At 45.5% G+C, this 20417-nt stretch overlaps 1 protein-coding gene across 1 annotated transcript in view; it reads left to right on the plus strand.

Moving 5' to 3' along the window:
• The window catches only part of GRIP2 (glutamate receptor interacting protein 2), a 257685-nt gene that overhangs the window by 210097 nt on the left and 27171 nt on the right, over window positions 1-20417 (plus strand). The window contains exons 8-14 of the mRNA XM_041465029.1: window positions 1275-1422; window positions 3187-3356; window positions 7015-7140; window positions 7791-7943; window positions 8173-8359; window positions 13986-14131; window positions 14746-14826. Coding sequence (XP_041320963.1) covers window positions 1275-1422; window positions 3187-3356; window positions 7015-7140; window positions 7791-7943; window positions 8173-8359; window positions 13986-14131; window positions 14746-14826 — 1011 coding nt within the window. The remainder of the gene's footprint in view (window positions 1-1274; window positions 1423-3186; window positions 3357-7014; window positions 7141-7790; window positions 7944-8172; window positions 8360-13985; window positions 14132-14745; window positions 14827-20417) is intronic.

Genomic DNA, 20417 nt, shown 5'->3' on the forward strand with positions numbered 1-20417 from the left:
TTCCTCCCCTGTGAAAAATGACACTGTGAATAGACCAGAGCCTGAGCATCCCTTGTCTGATCCCCAAGGGGAATTTCCAAGGTAAATTTCTATCTCCAGAGACTATGTATCTTCAACAAATCTCAGAAAAGACCTTGCTGCAGCTTAGCTTCCCAGATCTGCATTAAAGTTCCCATTTATAAGACAGCAAAAATGGGCCATGCATCAGGTTTGGAGCCAAGTAGCATCAGCATTTTTAATGGAGCGTATCTTTGGAAGGGAAAAGCCTTACTATGAATAATTAAGGTTTGAGGAGGCATCAGGTGCTCAGAGGGCTTTGCTGGCCTTTCCTTTGAAGTGATGGCTGGGTCTTCACGAGTGCTTTTGTGGGGGCTGTCACCTACACATGGGGGGTGCTGGTTATTGGATGTCTGAAGGTGATAATACATTTGTGAATCCCACCTCTTTGTGATGGCTTTAGGTAATCTGGAAGCAAATGTGTGTAACAGAGCTGGAGGGAATTTCTGTCCAATCAGCCAGAAACACAGGCTTTCTTTGTCCTCCCCCTTCCTCAGAAGAGATGGATAGGTTTGGTGCAGGCTTATGCTAACAGGTGTGATTTCGTAGGAGTTTCATAGTCTCATTTGCAGCATCTATTAAGCTTATTGCAGAGATTCATCTTTTAAAAATTTCCCCTGTATTGTCTGATGGGAGAGGAGGCTGTTATGAGCAGGGGGTTCAAGTGCTGTGTCTACTCCCACTGTCACACTGGAGGAGCTCAAACAAGCAGTTGGGGTGGTATTTTGAAGCTGGTGCTGAAGCACAGAGGAGTTGACTGGCTTGTCATCAGCCATGAAACTTCTGAGTACTTCAGATAGTGGGATCCTGTACCCTTGTGCCTTTTCATTTTGGTTTGTTTGGGAAAAAGCCAAAAACAATGATGTCCTTATGATCTTCCTTTTTTGTGCTTGTAATACCATTGATGTGACTTTTGCAGAGCCTTTGAGCAATCTCTTCCTCAATATTGCTATTTAATCCAAAGTAAAGAGAGAGGAGAGTTCTTTCCACGAGTGAATTGTTGTAATACTCTTCATTATCATGTAGGTTTTGTGCAGAGACAATTTTACTTCTTGAGTGTTCTTCTTTGTTAATTTACCATGTGTCATGGATTATAGATGTCCAAGGTAAAGATTTGCTGCTTCACGTGGCAAGTCAGCATTGTTGGCCAACCCCCTGCATTTAGAGATGGAAAAGGCTGTATGAGAAGTGTCTTCAGGTGCTCTCTTGTTTTTCAGATACTGTAGCAAACGCTTCTGGTCCTTTACTAGTTGAAATAGCAAAGACTCCAGGGTCCACGCTGGGAATCACACTGACCACAGCCATGCACCGGAACAAGCAGGTCATTGTCATCGACAAGATCAAGCCAGCCAGCGTGGTGGACAGGTACAGATCTGAACAGGCTGTTCCTAGCTCTGCTTTTCCTTTTCTTGCTGCTTTTTTGCCCCCTTCTTAGTTACAAGCCATTCTTCTCAGTCTTACCTTGAAATCTTCATGTCCACATGTTCTTAGCACCGTTTGTGCTAAAAATATCTGATGCTCCAGCAGTGGACACTGCTCAGCAGGAATGCAGGTAACTCAGTGCATGTGAAAGCTGAGTTTTAAAAGCCTCAAGTCTGACTGTGCTGGAGCTGTGAAAGGGCTAAAGCCTGTAGTGGAAACTTTTGTCTGGAGCCTTTTCCAGACCCTTTACATGGGGATGCACAGACAGGCTGCTGTGCAGCACTAGCTGTGTTCAACTGTGTTGCTGAGCTGAACTCCTGGCTCCCAGGACTTAACTATACTGCTGGGTGAGCCCTTAGCCATCCAGACTGGCTATGAGGGGCACTCTTACAAACTTAAAAAGACTTTTTGCAAGGCCACCAACAGCACTGACTCAAACATGAATGGTTTTGTTGGTTTTGTGTGGTCTGGTTTTTGGTAGCAGGGGGTGCCACAGAGGTGGTTTCTGTGAGAAACTGCTGGAAGCTTCCACCATGTCTGGCAAAGCCAATCCCTGATGGCTCTAAAGATGGACCTGCTGCTGGCCAAAAGTGGGCCAAGTAGAGACGGTGGTAAGGCCTCTGTCATAATGTGCTTAAGAGGAAAACCAAAAGGAAGTTTTGCGTGCAGTGCTAATTCCAGGCAGAGAAGAGGAGAAGGGGAAAACATGTGAGGGAAACAACATGGAGACAGAAGGGTCAGTGGAGAAGGAGGGACAGGAGGTGCTCCAGGCACCAGAGCTGAGATTTCTCTGCAGGCCATGGTGAGACCAGGGTGAAGCAGCTGAGCCCCTGCAGCCCATGGGGATCCATGGGGGATGCAGAGATCCACCCACAGCCCTTGGGGGAGGTGCCCCTGCTGGAGCAGGTGGATGCCTGGAGGAGGCTGTGATCCAGTGGGAGACCCAGTGGTGAGAGAGGGCCCTTCCAGGCTGGAGCAGGCTGTCCTTGGAGGACTGCACCCCGTGGGAAGAGAGATCCATCCTGCAGCAGTTTTGGGAGGACTGTCTGCCCGTGGGGGGAATTCACGTTGCAGCAGGTGTGGGAGTACTGCTGCTGGTGAGATTGGAACCATGCTGGAGAAGTTCACTGAGAATTGTCTCTATGGGAGGGACTCCACAGTCTCACAAGGGAAAAACTCCTCTCCCTGTGCAGTGGAAGAAAACTTCGGGTGATGAACTGACCAAAACCCCCACCCCCTGTCTTCCTGCACTGTCAGTGGGAAGGAGGGAGGAATTAGGGGAAGAAAAGGTGTTTTAAGGGCTTCCACCTCTCATTATTCTCTGATTTTGTTAGTAATAAACTCACTTTGTGCCTTGAAGTTGAGCCTGTTTTGCCCTAGGAGTGTTTTTTCCCAGTCCTTATCTTAACTCATGAACCCTTTATTTAATATTTTTTTCACTCCTCTGCCCAGCTCTGGAAGGGGAGGGTGAGTGAGCAGCTGTTGTGGGTGCCTGGCATTGGGCCAGTGTCAGACCATGACAACCATCCTAGCTGGGTAATGCTTGAACCTGAGGTTCAAATTGGAATGAAAAAAAATGTATATGAAAAGAAGTTAACAAGAATTTGACCACTAATTTGCAGTTGAATTTTGTGTGTGTTCCCCTTACTGAAAGGACATGGATTTTGTCTGTGTGTGTAATTCCCTCTCCTGCTGTTCCCTTTGCAGATGTGGCGCGTTGCACGTTGGTGACCACATTCTCTCCATTGATGGCACAAGCACAGAGCACTGCTCCTTATTAGAGGCAACTCAGCTTTTAGCTGCCACTTCTGAAAATGTCAAGCTGGAGATATTACCTGTTCACCAAAGCAGGCTGCCTTTGAAGCCTCCAGAAACTGGTGTGTCTTCTGTGCCTACACTGTTGGTCACCCTCAAAACTCACTTTAGGTCCCTACAAAGGGTTCTTGCTTTTGAGTGCTGGCAACAGATTCCGAAGAGAGACATCTGTAGAGGGAAAAAAATGGATGTTTTGATGAAATGTATGTGATTAGATGATGTTCTTCAAGGATGTGAATAGGAAAAGAGGCAACATCTGAACATCTGTGCTTGAATAGGGAAATTGGAGATGGGAATCCCAGAGTTTTGCAGTGTACTGTGCAAGCCACTTCCTTAGTGCCTCAGATAAGAGACTTTGATCAAGAGGGAGGAAAACAACCTTGCTGCTGGCAAATACATTTCTAAGCTCAGTTTTTATTTGCTGATTCCTGTTAAGGCTTTGTAAAGGATGAGTTCAGTAGCTGGACAGGGTCCTGATGAACTTCCAAAGCTGGAATGCAAGTGTTCATCTTTCAGACCAGCCTGCTTGAGAGGCAGCTGTGTCTGGGCAGCCAGGGGTAGAGTGAGCCCATCTGTAGCTGCTGGTTTCCATCACTCATACAAAAGAAATACCAAGGAAGTAAATTCTGGCTGCAGTAAGATCAAGCCCAAAATGCCTGTAAAATGTCATTAGGAATTCACCCTGGTGAGCATTCTTGTTGCCCACTGTTTGTTCCTCTCTCCATATGAGAAGCTGTCTCAGGTTCTCCTATAAATTTCATTATGACCATGGCCTCAGTATTAGTGTATTTGTTGCAGCTCTTGCCTGAAGTTTTGTTACACTCTGTACTGGTAGTCTTGTAATTCAGATGGTTTGGGTGTGACTGTTCAGTACCAGTCCCTTTTTCCACCATTTTCAATCTCTTGTCTCTCAGGGACATGCATTTTAATAATACTGATGCACAGTAGCCCATGGCATATCTGCTCTTTCCACTCTCTTCTAGGGAGGTTTGGGGAAAGGAAGAAAATATCTTATGGCCTTTCTTAAATTGCTACAGTGAAACCTAAAACCATCTCCATGTCTAGAAATAAATTCCTTACATGTCCAGTCCAAATTGTGCAGAATCAAAGCAGTTTAACAAAGTGAATGGATGACTTGACCTTTGTGCCCACAAAAAAAAAGGAAAGCTATAATCCTTTTTCAGTGGCTGTTAAAATGAAGTATTCTCCTCCTTCCATTAGTGCCCTGCTCCTAATCTTCTTGAGAATATGTGCTTTGAGCAGCTGCTCAGGAGAAGGAGGCTCTGTGGAAGGACAGCTCGGTGTGGTCAGAGCCTGTTTACCCAAACCCCTATGCACAGATGGGTTTGCTGTGGCAGAAATACAGAACACAAACTTAGGACAACAATTGCAACACATGAGTATGAAAACTCAGGGATGTAACAATTGTTCCCCCTTTTGATTAAACTCTTTAACACGTGAGGGATCATAGAGAAGGATGCTGTGCAAACTCCACAGGCTGCTCTTTCTGAGTTTAGCAAACAGAGAGAGTGAGGAAACATGGACCCTGCAAAAACAAACTCAAGAGAGTGGAGCCTAGGGAAAGAAACTGAGGATAGGATATGATGCAGATCCATCCCTGTTCAGCACTTGCATTACCGAGTCCTTTCAGCCTGTGAATGCATGGTGTTCATCATTACATTTTTTTAAAGTGGTTTCTTGTGCAATCAGCTTCTGATTGGAGGAGATGGAGAGGGATCTGATGCTGGATCACTTACCATGAAAAAATATGGCCTAATGCTGAAGCATGGGATTTGTCAAACTGAGTTGGCTTTCTCTGTGGTTCTGGGGGCACTTGGAGAGTTTGTGGGAGGATTATGCCCTGCTCACAGGATCAATGGCGGCAGATGGTGCCCAGCAGCAGTGCCGGGATGGATGGGTTTCCTCAGGCAGGGTTGATGTGTGAAAGATTGGGGAAAGCTGTTGTAGGGGTTTTTTCACAGAATTGTCCAAAATGCCTTCTCTCCCCAAATTTGCTGACAGCTGAGTTTCAAAGGCACATTTTTTTCTGTTGTTAATGTAAGCTAAGAATTAATAGACAAATGGGAGAGTTTTAGTTATTATAAGTGGATTAAATTATTTTGTACACATGCCCATAAGCTCTGTCCCCTATGTTCAAAGTGTTTAATTTTATTAAGAACTTTTATTTTTGTCTAGCTATAGCTAATTTGATTGTTGTTTTTAAAAGCTGCCTGGCTCAAAATTCACTTTTGGAAATATACAAAATAGAAACCCCAGAGATGGAAGTGTATTTTAAAAGCTTGATAGACTAAGTGCTAAACTCACTAAATGTTTAGCAAAGACTAAATATAATCACTATATTGTCTAGAAAATCTGACCTAAATGATGTAATGCCTGTGATACACACACAGGAAATGGATTTCTGCTGTTCAAGGCACTAACAGATGACCTTTAGAGGAGATTCTGGGTGGGCTCAATAAACAAAATAAGTCCCTCTCCCAGGTTTGCACCCTAAGAAGGTTCTGGTAGTGCCAGTGCTGGTGGCATTTCCTGCTGATCAGAGGACCCAGAGGCAGGAGGAGATGTCATCCTTCAAGGGAAGATTGTGGCATGTCAGTGCAAGTGGCTGTGAGATGAAGAACCCTGGGATAATGTGTGGATGTGGTGATGCTCTCCATGCTTAGCTGAATAAAAAAGCTTGAAATCTTGTTTGTTAGCCAGAAATTCCTCTTGGAGGAAAACAGGTTCAGGCAGCATGGTGCAGAGATTTGGAACAGAACACCTGGTGTTGGACAAGGAAAACCAAACTGATCCTGTGCTGCCCAGGGATAAAAGGAGCATCAGTGAGAATAGACAAGGGACCTGTGCCTGGGCACTGTTTGAGGCACTTCAGAAGAGGCTTGTGCCTTTGTGACTTGGTGTTGCAAAGCTGCAGTTCCTGGACAGGGGTTTCCAGATGATGGACGTCACACTGCAACAGATTTTGCCAGCATGTGCTGGGTTAGGGTTGAAGTTAAAGCAGTGCTGTGCCCTTGAACAGGCTCTGCCATGTTGGTGTTATGCTTTCACTTGCTGTTTGCCACAGCATTGGCATATTTCTTGTGCTGCTGGCCTCCTTAATTTAAGCAGTGGTGTATAAACCCCCTTTTGTTGTGGTGAGCTGGAGGTGGCTCTCTGCTACTCCTTTCTTTCATCCATGTGTGCATTCCTGTGCAAGAGCAGCCACTAAACAACCAAATGCTGAAGCCAAGCAAAGTGCTCACAGCACATGGGGAAGACATTGAGCCTTGTCACAGGGAGGGCAGCTCTGGCAGCGAGGTGGGAAACAGCACAAGGAGGTTTCCCTGGTGCTGTCAGAGAGTGCTGATGGCCTCTGCAGGAAACTCCTGGCTGGATGGAGCTTTTGCACGTCACACAACAGACTGCAAATGGTAATGACATGTGTGCACTGCCAGCATGGCTGAGTCAGGCTGGTGGCACTGGATGCAGAGTTTATTGTGGGAAAGGGGTGGATTTCTGCCACTTTGCATCAAGTGTCATGAGGTTATGTGGGGTTGCATTTTTGCTGCTCTTGCTTGACATGCTGTGGTTGGGTCCTGACTAGTTCAGAGTCAGTATAAAGCTCTTTTCTGCAATCTCCTGGCTTATGGTTCTTACCTTTTCTTTCTCTCATTTCTCCTTCCTGCCTGTGGCAATTTCTGCTCCCCTGGATGCCATCAGTCAAGGTGCAGAAGAGTGACCACCATCACTGCTGGGACCCCTGTGTCAACTACTGTCACACCCACCACCCTGGACACTGCAAGACACCCACTTGGACCCAGACATCTGGACAGGATTACTGCAAATGTAACCTCAGTGCATGGCATTGCCCTCATCCTGCCCGTGTTTGTTCTTGTTGTGCCCCTCCATTTCCTTACTATTCAGACCCATAGTGTGGCTTGTCACTTGTTTGCTCCTCAGTCATCTAGTTCTGCTTCCACAGCCCAGTGCTGAGGTACAAAATCAGTATCTGCAGCCCAGCACACACAGATCTGGTAACTGGGACAAGAGGAGTGTGCTGGGCAGACCCATGCACCCATCTTGTAACCCCACCTTCCCATGCCTGGTTTCATACAGCAAAAATGAGTTTCTTTGGGACAGGGAAGGATGTCTCTGGTGTTGTGTAGGAATGTGATGCAGCTCATCCAGCTCAGCCCTAGTGCCATACTGCTTGTTAACAGCAGGATTATGGCTACTTCAAAATCTGTAGATGACCTTCTTGTCAGGAGTGGGCTCTGTGCTGCTCCAGGTTTCTTGCCTTGTGGCCGTAAGATAGTGAAGAGGACACATTGCACTGTGTCCAAACTGTTGGAAGCAAACATTCCATGAGTCTTGCACCCTGGAGCTGGAAAGGAGGAGCTGCTCCATACCCATGAGGTGTTTGGTGACACTGTTAGTGAGTGAACCACTGCTGCAGCCCCCTGTGCACGTCCCTAACGCCCTCTGTGTGTCCCCAGCTCTGGTGGCTGCCAACTTCTCGTCTCCCACCATGAACGCGCAGGGATTCCCGTGCCAGAACTCCAACACGCTACCTCGCAGCTCCCACCCCATGAGCCCCCGCACCACCATGCTGAGGAGGAGGCAGAAGAAGAAGGAGCACAAGAGCTCACGTAAGAGCAGTCCTGGGCCAGGCTGGGTTGGAGGGGCATGCACGCTTGCCTTGCCATCCTTGTTGTCAACGGGGTAGAGCTGGGATCGAGCTACTCATCTCAGCACTGTCAGTGCCTCCCTCATCCTTGGTCACTAGACCAAGGTCTGGGCCCAGGTTATTCTGTTGACCTGGTCTGCTGACCAGGTTATTCTGGCTGCCCTGACCTTCTGTCTCTCTCATCCTCTCAGTGTCACTGGCCTCCAGCACGGTGGGTCCTGGCGGGCAGATAGTCCACACGGAGACGACAGAGGTGGTCCTCAGGGGAGACCCTCTGAATGGCTTTGGACTTCAGCTCCAGGGAGGCATCTTTGCTACGGAAACTCTGTCTTCCCCTCCTCTCGTCCGTTTTATTGAGCCTGACAGCCCGGCAGAGAGGTTAGAGACCTTGCCCTTGGATGCTGATGGTGCTGCTACTGAACATTTCATGGTTTGGTTTGTTTTCTCTCCTCAGAGGCTCATTTAGATATTTACTATCATCCTTGTAATATCTCCCATTCTTCACTGGGCATGGTTTACTGTCACTGCCATTTCTGCACTCGTCGGCTGACCGCGGCCTCCCTCGCACCCCAGGTGAACGTCTTGGCACCAGGCTGCGGCTGGTCTGGGAGGAGGAGGAAGGGAGTGTGTGTCTGTGTGAGAGTGCCATTCCCATTCCCTTTCTTTTGGTTTTTTTTTTTTTTGTTTTTTGTTTTTAATTCCTCTTTGAAAGATAAATCTTTTGTATAGGTGCAGAAAGGGGAAAGGTCAAAATAAGTGGCCCCTGCAAAATGTTTTTTGACTGATTTTCTTGTAGCAAAGCCCAGCTGTATAAACTGGCCATAAAGACAAGGCTTTGAACCACAAAGATAGAGCTCTAGTTGAGGAGCAGGTAGGTGCTGCAGTTTATCCCTCTTGCTTTTGGCTGTGTAAGGCTTTGAAAAGTGCAGAAGGGAGCAGCGGCATTAACTGCTCTCTATCACCCTGAGGACACTGGGAGCAGTGACTCCTCCAGTGGTGGAGCCTCAGCCCTAGAGTTCAGCTGCTCCCAGTGCTGGATTTAGAGTGCTGCTGCTGGCTGGATTTAGAGTCTGCTCAAGTGTCTGCGCACTACAATATAGGTGTCTTCTGTTACTAAACAGGTCAAGTCCTAGCATGGCTTGATCTCTCTCTTTTCTTTAGGCTGGAACTTAATGTCCCTGTGCTCATTTCTCTTCCCACCTTTGATTACCACTGTGGCCTGTCCTCCCTAAGGGTGCCAAAGGTGCAGCAATGTGGCAGTACACAGTGCCTGCTGCACAGCCTTTCTTGGAGAAGTCTCTGATGGCTCCATTAGCATGTGCTGAAGGTTTGGTGTCTCCAAGTCAGCCCAGAAAAACAGCACATGGGGGAGTTGTAGACTCATATGGCAGGGAAAGTGTCTGCAACATGAAATGCTCGTCCTTGCTGTGCAGACCAGTCTCTGTGTTGTAGCCTTTCTGCTCAGCCAATGCAGAGGCAAGGTGGAACAGGAGTACCTGGTGCTTATGTCTGTGGGACAATGACAAGAGGCTGGCACAGGAAAAAGAGCTGTCTTGATGCAGGTTAAGAGAGATTTTAAAAGCCTGTTATGCCTTTTGTTTGTTTGATTGTTTCCAAACAGGGTTTAAAAATTAAGGTGATGGCATTATGGTTTTTTAATCCTCTGTTGTGGGTGAACTTGGTTCATGTTGCGACGCACCAAACTCCTTTTATTAATCAGGCAGCAACAAAGCCTGCTGTCCCAGGGGACGAGGGAGATGTACTGAAATCTGCCTGGCTTTGCTTTATCCTCTTGCCAAGCCTGGAGGAAAAGCAGTGACTGGCAGTGCAGCCTTGCCTGGCTCTGATGTGTCACACCCGTGCTCGCCCTTGCGCTGCCCGCCCGGCAGCATTCACGCTCTTCTGGCTGCTGCTTCCTGGAGACTGGGAGCAATCCTCTCTGCATTTGCAGCCTGGATTTGATTTGGGGATTAAATCTCTGCTGTGCATTTCATTCTTTCCTAAACCATATTGCTCTTCCTAGCTGGCAGGAAAGTGCTGCCTTTCCTCCCCATCTTGAAGTGATAAGTGCACTGGGTTTGCAGTGAAGTGAAAAAAGGCAGTTTTATGTTTTTATTTAATTTTTTGTTTCTTGCTGTTTCACGGAGCTCTTTGCTCTGTCATTCAAGGTACCTTATTCCCTGTTCTTCAGAGGTTCTGCTGTAGCTGCAGCCCAAGACATTAGAGACCTTTTCACCCCCTTTACCAGGCTGGGCTCCCAGCTGAGGCTGGGCTGTGCTCTTTCTTGTGCTGCAGTTTTTGCTCTTTGCCAAAAAGGTGAGCTTTGGGGATATAGGGATCAGGTTTAGCACCCTGGATCTGACCTGGTTGTTCACACACTCTGCAAAATCTGTGGATCTGAATGTGCTGTTGTACAAGCACGTGATCCTCACTGGTTTTGTCCATCTGGATTGTTGTGGAGGAGCTGCCTCTGGGGTGCCCAGCAAGTGAGTACTACCAGGGAGGTGCATGACATCACCCTCTTTTCAGGGATGTTGGGCTGTCTCACATTTATTGTCTGCTTTGTGTTAGCTTGTGCCAAGAGGTTTGATGCAAAAAATTCGCACCTGTCTGACTTGTGATTTGTTTTACTGCAAATAGCCTCTAATAGACCTCCCTCCCCACCTGTTGTTTTGTTTCCAGGGTGCATGATGAAACCTTTGGGTTCTGAATGAGATAGTGATTCAGCCCCTGTTATCAGCAGGGAGGGTAGAAGGGGAAGAAGCCTGACATCCCCTCTTGGCTGCCTTGAAGCACACAGCTTTTGTGTCCTTCCTCCCACAGCTGTCATTGGCAGCAGAGGGAGAGTATCTGACTTCTCCATCCTGGTATCCAAAATCAATGCTTCCTGCTGAGCTACATGTTTTGTAGCTCTGCTCAGACACAGTTGTTTGATCATTGTGTTTCTGCCTTTCAAGTATGAATAGTTTGCAAAAGCGAAGTTTAGCAGCTGGCTGAAGCTGTCAGCAGAGCTTTGATCCATTAGGGGCTGAGACCCACCCACCAACGTGCAGGCACAGATGTGCACACACACGCAGATGTGCATGTCTGACCTGTGCAGACCAGCTCAGGGAAATGTAAGGGCACAAGGGATGAGTTTCTGCATCCAGCAGTGTGGCCACAGTCACAGCTGCTCCCCCCACTGCTGGAGTGACCATGCAGATGTGGATGATGCTGAGTGAGCTCTTCAGTGTAGATCCTGCCCAAGGCGTGAATATGTGCTGCTCTGTATCAAACAAGACGCCTCCGCTGCTCTGTTGCTGTCTTTAAGCTCAAGGAATGAGTCATGGCAAAATGCAAATCTGTTCTACCCCAGGGAGCTTTTCCAGTCATGGACTCCAGCACATCCATGGTGCTGTCTCTTGCTCCAGGAGATGCCTATACTCCTATTCTTTCTGATTTTAAGACACTTCTGCTCCCATAGTCTGAAAGCACTTTTTAGGTGCTGATGTTAGACGGAGTGTCTCTGAGACAAATGCCTTCTCTTTGGAAAAACTGTCTGAAGATTCTTGTAGGATCCCATGGCAGAGCAAAGGAGAGCTCTGTAAGACCCTTGGCTCCCCAGGCTCCATTCCCAATGCAAGAACTCATAACAGCTGGAGATGGATGTCTCGAATGATTCTGAAGGGTTAACAAGAGATGTAACTTGACAGAGGAAGCTAGAAGGTTGTGGCATCACACCACAAACTTATACAAACCTGCAAGACCAGGGCTTAAACAACTGTGATTAACTGAGGCTGATAATAAAATAAATAAAATACCTCTGACCTAACAGAGCTGTTGGCTGTAAAAGACTCAGGCAAATACACCTTGAGTGAAAAACCATGAGAAATGGCTGTTCTGGGAGAAGGCAGCTCTGGTGGGAAAAGCGGCAAACGTTTGCTTTGATTCAGTGTAATAGTATCCTATGAGCTCCCAGCCCTTGAGGCTGAAAGAGTGGTGCTAAAGTGGATTGTGTCCCTGTGTGAGTTCGAGATGACAGTGATGTCTGAGTGATGCAGCTGTTGATCCCTCCTTTGCAAAAGGTGCACTGCTGCCATAGCAAGAGACCTCTTGGTGACAGAGGAGTCGTCTCTGTTGTACTCGGTGCCATCTCCATATTTATAAGCTGATATTTCTATGTGGCTGCATAGCCACAAGTCCAATAAAGGACTGTAATTAAACTTGATGTAATTTATTCACAAGGGTGCGTTCATTTATACGTCATGGAGTTGTCTGTCCTAATCCAAGAATCCTTGAACAAACAGCTCTAATTTACATCTCATAAAGTAGCCAGCATTTTTCCATTCATGGCATGAACTCAGGCAGAAGTGTGAATATACCTTCCTACCAGTAAAATAACCTCCCTGGGCTCTCTCCAAACTTGTTCATATCTCAGCTTTTGATGGGCCACTGGCACAAGCTGTTGTGCTTGTTCATTTTTCTTGAATTCAGATGTGTGTACTTTTTCTTGATAACTCGGCCTTTCATATACATCCTGTTGTTTGGACGTGAATAATACAATCAAGTGTCTGTCGCCTTTGATGCCTTTGTGTGCCTGGAAGCTGTGGTGCTATGTTTTCTTACAACTGAATTGGGTGTGAGTGATGAAGAGTGACTGGAAGGTTTAGTAAAAAGCAAGCTGTCTTCTGTGAGGTATCTGTGAAAGAAAGGGGAAGACAAAGATGTGTTTGATCATTAAACAGGAAGGGAATAAAGATTCTCTGGAGAAGGCTTAAAACAGGTTAACTAATGTCTTCTGGAGAATCTTTGTAGTAAAATAACTCCACATTTTGAGGGGAACCTTAGACTTGATGACATAACCCTAAACCTCTTCTGGAGACCACTTTGTAGCTTATGTTAGTGATGATTGAAGAGTGGTTTCCCAAGCTCTGATCTAGTGGACAGCCAGGTGATAAGTGGAAAGTCTAAAAAGATTTAGTTAAAGTGAACAGCTGATAGAGGAGAAGGAAGATGACCAATTTCCCATGGTCGCAGGGACACTGCAGTCTTGTTTTTGTAGAGCCATGGGCCATCCCAGGTGGGAGCTGACTGAGATAATGTGGGAGATAACTTGGAGGATCATCTTGCTGGTGTTGCAGTACATGTAAAAAAAAGGGAGTGTGGGTGGATACTGAATGTAGGAATGTGTGAAAAACACCTTGCTTATAAATGCAGGGGGTCCCAAGAGACAAACTGTGCTATAGCAGTACATCTCCAACATAGCCTTGCCATCACGTTCTCCTTCCAAAGTAAAAATCCTGCTGATCTCTGTTCCTGGACAAAAGTGGACAAAGTGGGTCTTAACCAAGAGGCCCCAAGGGTCGGTTGTGGTTATATTGTCAGGCCATCACACTGGAATAACACTGGCCTTTCAAGGCAGTTAAAAAATATCACTGTGCATTTGGCTTCCAGAAATGCAATTAGAAGGGATAAATGATTATCTAATTTGCTGAGACATTTCAGTGAGTTTATTGGATTGTAGCTTCAGTATTTGCTATGAACTAAGCAGAAGAATCTGTGCAATTTTCAATGCCATTAGTTTGTGTTCCAGAGGGTGCAGGTGCATGGGAAGAGCCGTTTATGGTTAGATAGGGAAGGAATTTACATTCCCTTGTGTTTATCATTCTCATCTCTCAGCCATGGTGTTGATTTTTAGAAATGTGAGGGTTACTTTTTCTCCACCTTGGTTGTTGCAAAAAATGTGTCCAGAAATGGTTATTTAGGAGCAAAGTGTGTTTGAACTTTAGAAACCCACAAAGGTTTGCTTCCTTATGCCCTTCCAGGGACCCTGTGATGGGCACAGCAAAATGAGTTATTTTCTCTTTGGGGCCTCCTCTGCAGAATATGTCAGTACTTTGTGTGTCTTGTAACAGGTTTGCCTGGCACAAGTAACTCATGGCTGGTTGTGGGATTTTTTTTCCTCCTTCCCTCTTTTTCCTTGTCTCCTTGTTCCCATTCCCTCTTTTCCCACTGTGAACTGCAGGTGTGGGCTGCTGCAAGTAGGAGACAGAGTCCTTTCCATCAACGGCATCGCGACGGAGGACGGGACCATGGAGGAGGCCAACCAGCTCCTGCGGGACGCGGCGCTCACCAACAAAGTGGTGCTCGAGATCGAGTTCGATGTCGCAGGTACGTTCCCAAAGGAACTGCTCCTTCCTGCCTGTAGGACTCTGCCAGTCCCTTTGCTAACCCAGAGGAGGGAGCACATTCATCAGGCTCAGAGGGAAGAGTGAGAAACCCTGTGAGGACCTTCTCCCTTTCTTGTTTTTCTGTAATGTGCACTGAAGTGGAGGGTTCTTCTGATCCTTTCATAAATGTTCTGTGCTCATCGCTTGGCTGAGATAAGCCTAAGGAGTAGATGAAGAGGACACACTTTAAATATTTGCTCATTAATAGGAATAATATTCATATTCATTTATGGCCTTGAAGCCAGGAGGGAGCCAAAGCTGTAGGCTAGGGGTAAAGTGCAGTTTTTTATTAAAAAAAGATTTTTTTTCCATTTACATTGACAGAGCTGCTTCAGTTTTGAAATACAGTGTGATGTGAGCACTTAACTTGATGTTCAGAGCATGTATTTTTAATGAGAATCCAAATTTCAACCTGAAGTCCACAGGGCCTCAGATAACCTTATTTGAACCAGTAAAGCAGTGCTTCATGGGCTTGTTTTCTTGCTTCCAAAGAGACCATCCATGCAATTGAAAACTCTCTTTTTTCTCCTTTTTTGTTTGTTTTTTGCTTTATAGAGTCTGTCATTCCCAGCAGCGGTACTTTCCACGTTAAATTGCCCAAGAAAAGAGGTGTAGAGCTTGGAATTACAATCAGCTGTAAGTATTGCTCAGACTTGCAGTAGCAGTTGCAGGAGCCTCTGCTTTCCACACAGGCATTTTAGAAGACTCAACAGAGAGCTAAGATCATGTGGGGTTTCCGTGGCACTCCAGTGCTCGTGATTTATCCCAGAATGAATCAGATGTGTGGTTCCTGCCTCCATGAGGTGGCAGCTGCAGAGAAAAGCAGTTGAAGGAAGGGCTGGGACAAAGGATGTGTCTCAACTGATCACTTGATCCGTGGTGCAGAATTCTATTCTATTCTATTCTATTCTATTCTATTCTATTCTTAGTATTATTATTTTTATTTCCTTGCTCACACTTGTATTATGTTCTTTTTAAAAAGAATTGCCTGGGTCTGGTGGGATCCTTGCAAAAAGAGGTGAAGGGAGGAAAACAAGTAAGAGGTGAACCCCACAGCTTGAAGGGTAGAGAGGGGAAACTGCCAAGAGGAGGAGCATGAAGAGGGTGGTTGGTTTAGAGACTGGGGAAGGCACTTTAAATTCCAGGGTTTGCCAGGAATTGTTTCATTTACAAGCTCAAGCCATGCAGAAGGAGAGTCATGTGCCAGGACTTGGTATGCACTGAGAGAAGAGACCATAAACCTTTTTCCTTCTTTTCTCTCTTCTCTGCTCACTCTTGATTAATTAACTCTGTTTCCCTTCTGAACACAGTTTTTCATTTAAAGATCTTTTGGCCTCTTTGGAGAAGATGCTGTAGGGGGATGATCTAGGCAGATCCATCCCAAATTTCTGGCTGACCTGGGGTCTTGTTATGTCAGTGAATTTTTCCTGTATGGCAAACACATGCAGGTCTCAGATCACTCATCCCTCTCTCACTTCTGGGTAAAGTGAGTTGAATCATCTGAGGTTTGCCATGCCCAGAGACTGCCACCACCTCTGATCTGAAGCAGAGCAGTTTGTGAGATTGCAGTAATGGGATTTCTTTCCTAAGCCCTCAGGAGCACGGACCCAGCTGTGTCTGGGGAATGGAGTCGCAAGGGACACTTGAAAAGTAGGTTTCATTAAAAGAGAAGCTATGGTAATTACCTCTTGACATTTACAGGATTAGTTAGAGAATTAATTGGAGGTGTTCTGGTCTAACTGGGATGATTCTCAGGAGTGACTGGAACATTGATAGGATGATGCCTTTGCACCTAGTGATATTTCTTCTCCCTGTTCTCAGCTTTCCCTATTTGTGCCACAAGGACAATCCTGAGAAATAATATCACAGTATTTAACATTTGGCTTGGTAGCAGTTATTGTCTGAAGACATCAAAGTGCTTTCTGAAAGCAGCAGGCTGTCTATAATGGCATTTCACTGGTGGGGAGCAGTGCATGGTGTAGACTCTGCTGGGTTCCAGCCTGCTGCCCTGCCACTGCCTTGGCATTCCAGCCTCAGGGAGCAACCCAGGATAATGGATCTGGTAGCAAATGCTGGCTCGAGCAAGGCCCTATTAAGTTTAGTTTATGTCTAGAGTAAAATGAACTTGGGAACTGCTGGCAAGAACAGAAGTTTTTATTTGTGAAGTCTTATTTGAACGAGATCTGCTTCAGATGTGCATTTACACTTCAAACATATTTTTATGTTGGAAAGGTTTTCATTTCAAATTTGTTAAAAGAAGTGATTTCACACACTTTTTTGAAATCACTGCTAATAGAAGGGAACTGACCCCTGGGTTTTAAATAGATGCCCATTTATTCAACTACAAAGCAGCTTTTTAATGCTATAATTGATTTGATCTTTTTGATTGCTGAACATGTTTGTAGGACATTGTTTAAGTAATGCACATGCATAAACCTAAAATATATTGCACTTGTTTTCTGAGTCAAAGCCAAAATTATACTTACAAATGGAGGAAAAAGTCAGGCACCCAGAAAAAGTGGTGGCAAGGATGAAATTCAAGATTAATCCTAATTTTGTTTTCATATATTAGTCTATATAAACCTATGTCCACATGATCCTTAGCAAATTAGATCATTTTTTCACTTTACCTCTGACCAAGCAGATAAATATACCAGTTTCAAACATTAAAACCAAAGTAAGCAGCCTTATGTTAAGTACTTCCTGCAGAGACATGATGTGCATGCAGGAATGTGATGCAAGCAGCAAAAGAAAAGAGGTAAAAATAACCCTTCTCTGTTTTGCTCAGTTCCTTTCCTCTCAGTTCTGCTGACTTGAGTGTTTGTGTAGATCTAGAAACAGCTTTTACAGCTTTCCTTCTGAAATGGAAAAGTATAGAACTACTGTTCTAAAGGACTTGGTTTACTGGCCTCTTGCATTGGATTCCTGTTCCCTACTCTGTAAAACCAGAGCAGCTTGAGTAGATGACAAGGTGAAGGGGTCAGAAGAAGATCCACTGCACTGTCATGGCCACAGAATTGGGTTTATTCATGAACTTTATAGTCTAGCTACACTACAGATGTAAGATGAGTTGCTTTCATTGAGTTTTACCTCTTGACTTCAGCTGGCTTCTCTGTAGTTCATTCCTCTGCCTGGGAAGGTTTGCCTCTGCCTTCTTAAATGGGCAGAAAGTGTTACAACCTCATCAGAGGAGCACTCCAGAAATAAATGTGATCAAGTTCTTACTGTGCTCTGGCTTTCAGAGCTAATTGGGAGATGGACTATGTAAAGGGTGGGGGGAGAGCAGGATTCTTGATGGATGCGTTGGAAGAATTCATGTAATGGAGCTGGCTGTAGGAGGAGTCATAAATCTGCTGGAAATGCTCATAAAAGGGTTGAAAACCCAGGAGATTTGTGTACAAGGAGGGTGGATGCTGCTGGTTCTGGGATGAACATACAGAGAGGGGCTGTACTTGTTCCTGGTGAGGGCAAATGTTTGCTGAGGGCATTAGTCTTTCAGAGATCTCAGGGTTTTCCAGAAAGAGAAGGCTTGGGCTGGATGAGTCTCCAGCTGTGGTCTGAGAGCACGAATGGGTTTCTTCCCCCTGCTCAAACACAGTGTGGCAAAGTGACACAGCAAATCAAGATGTATGGTGGAAATACATCCATGTAGCTATTTCCCTTTCCATTTCTCAAAGGATGAGTACAAAATCCAAGGGGTGAGCCTCTCACTGACACTGCTTTGATCCTGAGGGATCTCTGTGCCCTCAAGCCTCATTTCAGTCTCCTCAATATGCTAAACAACATACACTGAAGCTGCCATGTGTGTGCTGCTCCATGCACTTTGTCCAGAGGTGAAGAGACACAAAGCCAACTAAACTCTCATCTTCTCTGTGCTCCAGTACCTCAGCCTCTGCCCCAGAGAGAAGGGCATTTGTTTGTAGAGCAGCTACTCTGGCTGAAGAGCAGAGCATGCTCCTTTCTGCTCCAAGAGTTCTGAAGCTTACCTGTTTGCAGCAACCTCTGGGCTAGAATGGTGAGGATGCAAGTACTGGTAAACTGAGAAATTTGACACAGGGACGTGAAGATTTGACTCCTGTTAGCCTGAACTACCCATCTCCATTAGCAGAACTCATGCCTCAAATGCTCTGATCTTGCTGGCTGCATCCAGTTCCAATGATGCAGTTACGCCTTTCAAGGTTTTCTGTAAATCTCTTATAAATTAAAATCTCCAGCAGTGAGAAGCTAATAGTAATTCTATTCTAATATGTTCAATACCTCTCCTCTTAAAATAAGGTATAGATTTGTTATTCCCCTCTGCAAAATGATAGTTGATTACACAAAAGATTGAGAGTTTGTATTGGGAGTTTGGGATTTTTTTCCTGTCTCAAATATCCTCTCCAAGGGCTCATTGTGACATTCACTGTGGGGTAGAGGTGTGTTGGTGTTGCTGTTTAAAGAGATACTGAAATTGCCATTAATTTTGGATATGCATTAATGCTTTATATAGCTTGTTTATCAAATTACCTTTATATATCTTAACAAATCAATTCCTGTGCCCTTGGTGTGAAGTACTGCAGATAAGGAGTAGGCAGTATATCTGCTTGCAGGTGATAAAACCGGAATTTGGGTAGATAGATAACTTCGATTAAGTCGCTTAAGCAGTGTAATCACTGTCCTAGTGAGAAGATGGATCTCTGAGCCAAGCACATCTAGTTTTGCTGGCTCTGTATTAGCCTGTGCCCTGCCACCAGCCCAGCTGAGTGTGCCTGCAGGCGGGGCAGGCTCGGCAGCCACCTGTCCTGCCCCCTCACTCACACTACAGCTGCTTCACTCCAGTGCTTTTATCCTGGTGGGATATCCTGATCTGGTTTTGCTACCTGGAGACTGTGAAAGGAAAAGGATCTGTGATGAGGCAGATATCCTGCTGGAGGCACTGATAATTTATGCACCTGCTGCTGAACTTAATGAATGATAGAGGAAAAAGTTGGGTACTGAGGATTTGATTTTCACTGCTGCTCTTTGTAATCAATTCTGATTCACTTTTTTTTCCTTTTCTCATTCCTTAGCTATCCTGAGATTATTTGGTTTCTGATTTTGTTATTTCCAATTTTAAAATGCTTCTTATTTAAATGCATTCTTATGGCATTATTACAATTTCTTTAATTACACATTGGCAGTGTTGCTTTGGCTTGGTCAATAACAAAGGGCATTTTTAACGGGTTGATGCCTGTGAAATATGTGCTGGTGCTCCTTGGAGGGGAATAATTTACCAGTACAAGTCATTATGCATTCCATTAAAAACACAAACTGGACATGTGTTCCTGGCCTCGTCATCCATCACAGTGTAAACACTGAGTTAGCCACAATCCCAGCAGAGAGACTGAAAGCAATTTATAAAAAGTAAATAACAGTATTGATCAATTCACCTTTTTATCACTGCCCTGTCACCACTGCCAAGCAGTGTTTTCGTTTTGAGTTTCTTCCCCACCACATGCTTCTACCTTTAGCAGCTGTTGATTTATGGAGCCTTCTCTGGGCCACTGGAGCAGATTTAAACTATCTTTTGTACTTGTAAATCCACCAAAATTACAAATGGGTCTGAGAAAGGGTCTATTTCCACCTGATGTGGCTTGCCCTGGCAGATGGAGGCCACAGCCAGGATGCCTGCTGGGAGTGAGCATGGGTTTCTGCACTCCAGCTCCTGCCTCCATCTCTTCCCTTGACTTCCTTTGCTGCCATCTCCATTTCACACACAGGAGAGCAAAACCCAGAGGCAAGGCTGAGTGTCCAAACTGTGTCTTCCTGCAGCAGAGTTCCCAAGACAATGTCCTTTGAAGAGATATAACCACATTAACAGCAGAAATGAGTGGATAAGGAGGCTTTATTCATCTGTGTAAATGTCTTAATGCCAAAGACCACAGCCCTAATAATGATGTACTTTAGGTTGGTGCTGTTTTAATTGCAGGCAAATTGGAAATTGTCTATTCCAAATCTCACCAGGGATTCATGTATCTAATGGCTCTGACCTCTACCGAGCCACCCCTTCAGTGAAATTGCAGCTCTCTCACTGTCAGACAGGCAGCTGTTGCAGGGAGAAACATTGTCACCCTGCGTGAATGGCCCAGGATGGTTAAAATTGTGGTTCTCAGGGGTGCTCAGGGCAACCTGATCCCAACAGACAGGCAGGAAGCCCATCTGGACACTCTGCTGTGGTGCCAGGAAGGGCTTTGGGATGCCAAAGGTTA

This window comes from Pyrgilauda ruficollis, unplaced genomic scaffold (genome assembly GCF_017590135.1).
Source record: "Pyrgilauda ruficollis isolate IOZ18807 unplaced genomic scaffold, ASM1759013v1 scaffold10, whole genome shotgun sequence".
Classification (NCBI taxonomy): domain Eukaryota; kingdom Metazoa; phylum Chordata; class Aves; order Passeriformes; family Passeridae; genus Pyrgilauda; species Pyrgilauda ruficollis.